General features: G+C 37.1%; 1 protein-coding gene across 1 annotated transcript; it reads left to right on the top strand.

Moving 5' to 3' along the window:
• The first annotated feature begins 5628 nt into the window (after positions 1-5628).
• Positions 5629-6570, top strand: LOC110318997 (olfactory receptor 3). The gene has a single exon (XM_021194369.1). The coding sequence runs from the start codon at positions 5629-5631 to the stop codon at positions 6568-6570; it is 942 nt and encodes a 313-aa protein (XP_021050028.1).
• Positions 6571-6914: the final 344 nt, after the last annotated feature.

The following is a 6914-nucleotide window of genomic DNA, read 5'->3' as shown; positions in this document are numbered from 1 at the left end:
TAAAGAAATGTTCAATGTTCTCAGACATCAGGGACATGCAATTCAAAACCACTCTGAGATACCATCTTACCCTCATCAGAATGGCTAAGTTAAAAAACTCAAGTGACAGCTGACAAGTATATGGAGCAAGGTGAACACTGCCCCATGTGTGGTGAGAGTGCAAACTTATACAACCATTTTGGAAATCAGATTGGCAGTTTTTCAGACAATGGGGAATATTTCTACCCCGGGATCCAGCTATAACATTCCTGGGAATATACCCAAAATATTCCTTACTCTATCACAGGGACACTTGCTCAACTATGTTCATGTTACAAATGTTTATGAGCCACCTGGTCATGTGGTATCTATACGGTTGACCCTAGCTGAGATTCCTACCAGCATGGGATAAAGAGACTGAAGTGGCCACCTCCTGTAGCCAGGTAGGTCTTCAAATGGAAGGAGGGGAATATGAACCTCACCTACTCAAAGTCTCCAAATTTGTCTTTCCTATAAGATATGTATGACTAAGGATGGAACAGGGTCTGAGGAAATATTCAACCAATGTCTGGACCAACTTAAAGACCCATCCTATGAGAGAGAGACAAAACCTGACACTATTAATGATACTGTCCTATGCTTGCAGACAGGAATCTTGCATAAGTATTTCCTAGATGGTTCATCCATTAGCAGATGGAAACAGATGCAGAGACCCATAGACAAACATCAGGCAGAGTTGAGGGAGTCTTGTGGAAGAGCCAGCTAGAGTAGTCAAGGACACCATAAGAAGACCCACATAGTCAACTAACCTGGCCCCATGAGGGCTCACAGGGACTGAACCACTACCAACCAAAGAGTCTTCAGAGTCTTAACCTAAGCCCCATACCTTTGTAGCAGATGTACAGCTTGATTTTCATGTGGGTCTCCTAATAATTGGAGCTGGGGATGTATCTGACTCTGTTGTGGGCCGTTGGATCCCCTACCTAGACTGCTTGGTTGGACCTCAGTGGGACAGCAAGTGCTTAGTCCTGCTAGGACTAGATGTTCCAGGGTTCAGTGATACCCAAGTGGGGCTTCTACTTCTCTGAGAAGTGAATAGGGCAATGGGGGAAGGGATTAGCAAGGGTGGGGCTGGGAGGAGAAGAGGGAGGGGAGCTGTGATTGGGATAATCTATGAATAAAATATAAATTATGGAGAAAAATTAAGCATGTAGTTCTCAATATGCACACATATATTCATTCCTAAGAATAAAATATATGCATATTTAAAATATGTTAACAATTGAAGGCAAAAAAGAGAGAAATGTGTTTACATTTATTCAAATGTTTCTCTAGTAAGAAAACTTTCTGTCTTTTAGCAAGTGTTTGTGACCAACTGCCAACTAGTAGCAGCTCTTCTCCCAGTTCCAGATTGAAGGAAGGAAGGATGATCTCTCGTGCTATAGAGCCCAAGGTTAAAGGGAAGTTACTGTGTTATAAAAGTATCTACCCTTTCACTCTGAAGTTGATGTGTCTAGATTTGAAAACTTACTTGAGAGTTTTATGAACCATTCTCAAGCTCAGTAAAATCTGGACAAATATTGACCTCAAGAATTGTTATGTTGGGTATGGATAAATAAGCAAATAGTTACAAAAATTTAATAAGTAAATTAATCTGTAAATGATTAAATACTTATCTATATTCCCAAAGAGGTTGGCTTTCTTTGTATCTAGAAAATGTTCATGTCCATGGGGAATATTAAAAAGAACACAGTGATTGCTTCCTAATTGTCTCTCACCAGAAACCGTGTCAGTGTTCTCCTGGGTTCACAAACTGACTGTAAAAGAGGAATACTGTTACTGGCTTGGAGCTGGTAAAAAGAGAGTGTGCCTCTTCCTCATGTTAGGCATAATATTATGAATTCTCTTTCCACTCTGGCTCTAAGTCTTTTGAAGAACATAAAAAATCATGGAACTGGCAACATTTGATTATCTGTCACTGAGCTTGGTAAGGGCAATATTTATAAGGTTCTACCCAAAGACATTACAATGTGTGTGTGTGTGTGTGTGTGTGTGTGTGTGTGTGTGTGTGTGTGTGAGAGAGAGAGAGAGAGAGAGAGAGAGAGAGAGAGAGAGAGAGAGAGAGAAGAGAGATCTATAGTTGGTCAAAAAGACCTGTGGAAGAAGTTTGGGTTAAAAAGATAGATCAGTGTTTCAGATCATAATCATCAGTAATTCCAGTTAAATTTAAATTTAAAATAGATGTTGGTGTGTTAATGATCAGTTATAAAATATTGTATATGATTAATATATTCAAATAAGAAGAATGTTCTGAATCTCAAGTAACCTCAGTAATCATAATGATTCTTTGAAGTTCATATTTTTCTGTCATAACATTTCATCATTTTCACTTGTTATTAAATATTTGATCAGCATTCCAGTTTTAAGAACATCAATAATTAATAATCTGCATTTTTGCATAGTTAAAACATTGATATATAATTTTTGTGACATATTTTTACCATAACTTTTCACATATTTACTTTAGTGACTACATATTACTTCCAGTGAATTTATATTTGTCTTAAACTTATTGATAGAAACTAGAGAGCTCATTAAGAAAACTTGCCATGAGGTTGTAGGGTTGATTCAGGAGTTAAGTGCTCTTGATAATTTTCCAGATGACTTGAATTTGGCTTGCAGTACCCACATGAGGTGGCTCACAGCTATCTGTAATTCCAGCTCCAGAGGACCAAGCACCCTCTTCTGATTCTCATAGGCACCGTGACTATGTGACATACATACAAACAGATGTATACATAAAAATAAAAAGTTAATAGAAATGTTTTTTGATTGACCAGAATTTTATCTCCTTTGGTCTGGATACCAGGAAATTTCATCTATCAGTCATCAAAATTTATAAGTCAAGTAGTAGACATCTTAAACTCTCTGATTACCTCAATGGTCTCATTAAAGATTTATAAAATGCATCCAATGGCCTTATTAAAAAGAAGTCTCTATTCTATCAGTGTATGCTGTTATAGAAGGGATCAAGCATAATGGTTGGGGAACATGGATTTTTTTTAATTAAACAAGTTTTGGATTAAATGCCATTCAGTCAGTCTCTTAGCCTTATTTTTCATTTGGTTAGGCTAAAACTGTGTATTTTAAATTTAAATGCTTTGCCTACATGCATATTTATGTACCATTTGCCTACCTTGTGCCTAAAGAGTCTAACCAATGGTGTTGGAGGCAATGAAAGTAGGGTTACAGACAGCTGTGAATATTCATGTGGCTGCTAGGATTAAAATCCAGGTCCTCTGGAAGAGTAGCCCCAGTGGTTTTACCCGCTGAGCTAACTCTCTGGTTCTCACATATTTTTTGTAGTCATGTTAAGCTATGATGGAAACTGTATGTCATAGAAGCTGGTCTATACTAAGCAACAGAATACAATTAATGAATGGTTGCTAACCTAATTTATTAGAATTATTAATATCACCATCAAGGCATAATTCTTGAAATCACAGATTTGTTGCTGAATCCTAAATTCTCTGAACATTTCCTGGAATTCTTTAGTGTTATCAGGTGGCAGTTATGATCTTACTTGTGGATATGGTTGCTGAAGGCTTTTGAACAAGTGAATAGGACTTTAATAGAAATTAGTGTAAAGTGTTAGTTATAGTTTATCATCAGTACAGCAGCTCTACAACTCAATTCTGTGGCAATCATCGGAGCCAAACGAAGATGGTAAATTTGTCCTCACTGTCTGTAGCCTCTGCTTTCTTTCTGCTTGTAATCTCTGCTTTCCTCTCCACTCTCTTACATTGGGAAAAACAGTTCCATTTTTCTTCCATCCATGTTACCCACTCCCATTCTCATCTATTCCATCTCAGAATCAATGTGGTTATTAAACCTGCTTCTCTCTGAGGAATATTTTCTTTAAACTTAATCTTTACTTGGAGTTTTAAAATCTTTTTTATGTTGCTAAAAGAATTTTGCATAACAACATCCTACTGAAGATGGTGTTTGGGACTGGGATATGGAAGTCTCAAGAGTGCAATGGAAATTACACTACACAGGGGATGATTTTGCATGTTTCTTTCAGGCAGTAAACAGACTCCTCTGAAGAATTGAAAGAAAAAGAAAGAATGCTGCATTACTTGTTTTCTACAATTAGTTAAGATTCTGCAGCCAGATTTTGGTTCTAGATGTGAGAATCTGTGCAGAACATCTTTAGATTTTAGGACAAAGTGACAGACTATGTCACTCACATGTTTCTGGGAGACTAATTAGGAGTGTTTACATATACTCTGACTCTGCTTCCAAATGGCATATAGATCCGGTTGGTTACTGACATCATTGGGACTTATTCTTTGTCACAAATTGACTGGACTATGTTGGTTCATAAATAAACTCTTCTTTTCATTTGGTCATAACATAGGGAACCAGGCTACTTTTGAATCCAGTTGACAAAGTAATGGCAGGGCCTCTAGACCTCTGAAATGTTGCTTTTCTATTTAATATTTTAACCTATAGAGGACTTTTATATGGTGTGATGTAAAAAATACCATTTATATGCTAGGTGGATAGAAACTTGCCTCAGATCGACTTATAGAGGAGTCCATTCTTTATCTCCACATTGACCTATAACACCATTTTTATCCATTGCAGATTCTTTATTATAAGCCTGTCTGGGCTTAGGCTTCCTCTTCCCCTCCACTGCTTTCTTGGTTTACCTTTGTAATTACCTTTGTTTGTTTCTTATAATAACCATAGTGTAATAATGTTCTTTTATACACTGTCATAAACCATTTTCTTCTTTAAAAGCATAGGTTTATATATTTATATATGTTAGAAAACAAATCTCCATTATTTTAGAGATACTAAAGTATTAAAATTTGTTTTAAAATTTTCTTATGGATTATTTTATTGTGGTTCTTTGCATTTGGGAGAGAAGATATTGTAAGGAAAGGCAAGCTTAACTGCTGAACTAAGTGTGATATAAGCATTTTACTGAAGCTATGATAGTGATTCTACTTGGATGTGACAGCTGTCTTATCAACCAGTTGATACTATGCATGCATTGTCTGTCTTACATTTTGGACCAAATCTATTGACCAACTAATTACTAATTATACGCACAGAAACACAGGACTTACAGAAGTAAGAAAACCATTACAAGTAGACTTATAGAGGGTAATTCGATTTTCGATACCAGATTTTTTTTTCCTTCAGGAGAGCAAAGTTGGAGTCAAAACTCATGGATTCACAACCCCTCTTCTCTATGTCATACTAAGACTATTTTTCTTTAACCATATCTTTTGCATAGTAGAAATGGTAACAGTGTATATGTAGGTCATCTATTTATAAGTCTTGAATGTGTTAGTGCACACATAAGGTTACAATTGTATATAAAGAAAACACTTAGTAAATGTTGACTGTAACTGTTTTTGTTTACAGAGACTGGGATCAGACTGAGAAAGAACGTGGCTTTATACCTAAATCTACATTTTTATCCTCCACAATATTTGCAGCAAAACATGGAAAACATAAAAGAAAAGCATGTAAAGGAAGGTATTCCCTAGGTATAAAAAACATCTTTATCATATGTCACAATCTTTATTTCTTCAGCCTCTCCCAGCAGTAAGTGTACCCAGCTGCTACACAAGTATGAGACTCAAGAACCATAGCAGTGTTTCTGAGTTCCTTCTCCTGGGGCTGCCAATCAGACCAGAGCAGGGGGGCATCTTCTTTTCTCTGTTCCTGGCCATATACCTTATTACAGTACTGGGGAACCTGATCATCATCCTGCTCATCAGGCTGGACTCTCACCTCCACACCCCCATGTACTTCTTCCTCAGCCACTTGGCCTTCACAGACATTTCCTTTTCATCTGTCACTGTCCCAAAGATGTTAACAAAAGTACAGAATCAGCCCATACCCATTACCTATGAGGGGTGTATTTCACAGACATACTTCTTCATATTCTTAGCTGACTTAGACAGTTTTCTTATCACCTCAATGGCCTATGACAGGTATATGGCCATCTGTCACCCTCTCCATTACATTACCATCATGAGTCAGAGCCGTTGTGCCATTCTAGTAGCTGTGTCCTGGATTATAGCTTCAGCTTGTGCTCTTTTGCACACTCTCCTCCTAGATCAGCTTTCCTTCTGTGCTGACCACACTGTCCCACACTTCTTCTGTGACCTGGGTGCCCTGCTCAAGTTGTCCTGTTCTGACACATCACTCAACCAATTGGTAATCTTCACAGCAGGTTTGGCCGCCATTATGCTTCCATTTCTATGCATCCTCATCTCTTATGGCCGTATTGGGTTCACCATCCTCCAGGTTCCTACAACCAAGGGTATCTGTAAAGCCTTGTCCACTTGTGGGTCCCATCTCTCAGTGGTTGCTCTCTATTATGGGTCAATTATTGGTCTCTATTTTCTGCCCCCATCCAACAGTAAAATCAACAACAACATAGTTGCTTCAGTAATGTACACAGTGATCACTCCCATGCTGAACCCTTTCATTTACAGCCTGAGAAATAAAGACATGAAAGGGGCTTTAAGAAAAATTTTGAGTAAGAAGACAGAGTTTTCTAACTGATAATTTTTCTATTCTGTATTATGTTTTGTCCTCAATAATATAAATTCAGATGAATAAAACTATATCTCACTAGTTTTTCTTCTACTGCACTCCCTCAAAATGCTTTGCTGACATTATTTATGTACCTATGAGTAAAACAGAATATTTTCTGATTTTGTTATATTAGTTTATTGGATATTGGGATTGGGAAGTATTGGGACTGGTATCATTAAATGGGAGCTGTTGTGATTAGTTATTCCTCTAATTTTAAATTTATTATAATGTGTACCTGGATTTTCTATAATTACTTGAAATTCTTTCAATTTTATGAAATATAGCTCCCTTTGCACATAAGTGCCCAGATA

The sequence above is a fragment of the Mus pahari genome, chromosome 3 (genome assembly GCF_900095145.1).
Source record: "Mus pahari chromosome 3, PAHARI_EIJ_v1.1, whole genome shotgun sequence".
In the NCBI taxonomy this organism is placed as follows: Eukaryota; Metazoa; Chordata; class Mammalia; order Rodentia; family Muridae; genus Mus; species Mus pahari.
Note: the sequence above shows the minus strand (reverse complement) of the source record. Positions and strands in the feature narration are given on the sequence as shown.

Bases quoted from the DNA above. Each gene is read 5' to 3' on its own strand.
- LOC110318997 (XM_021194369.1), top strand. From the start codon at position 5,629: ATGAGACTCAAGAACCATAGCAGTGTTTCTGAGTTCCTTCTCCTGGGG.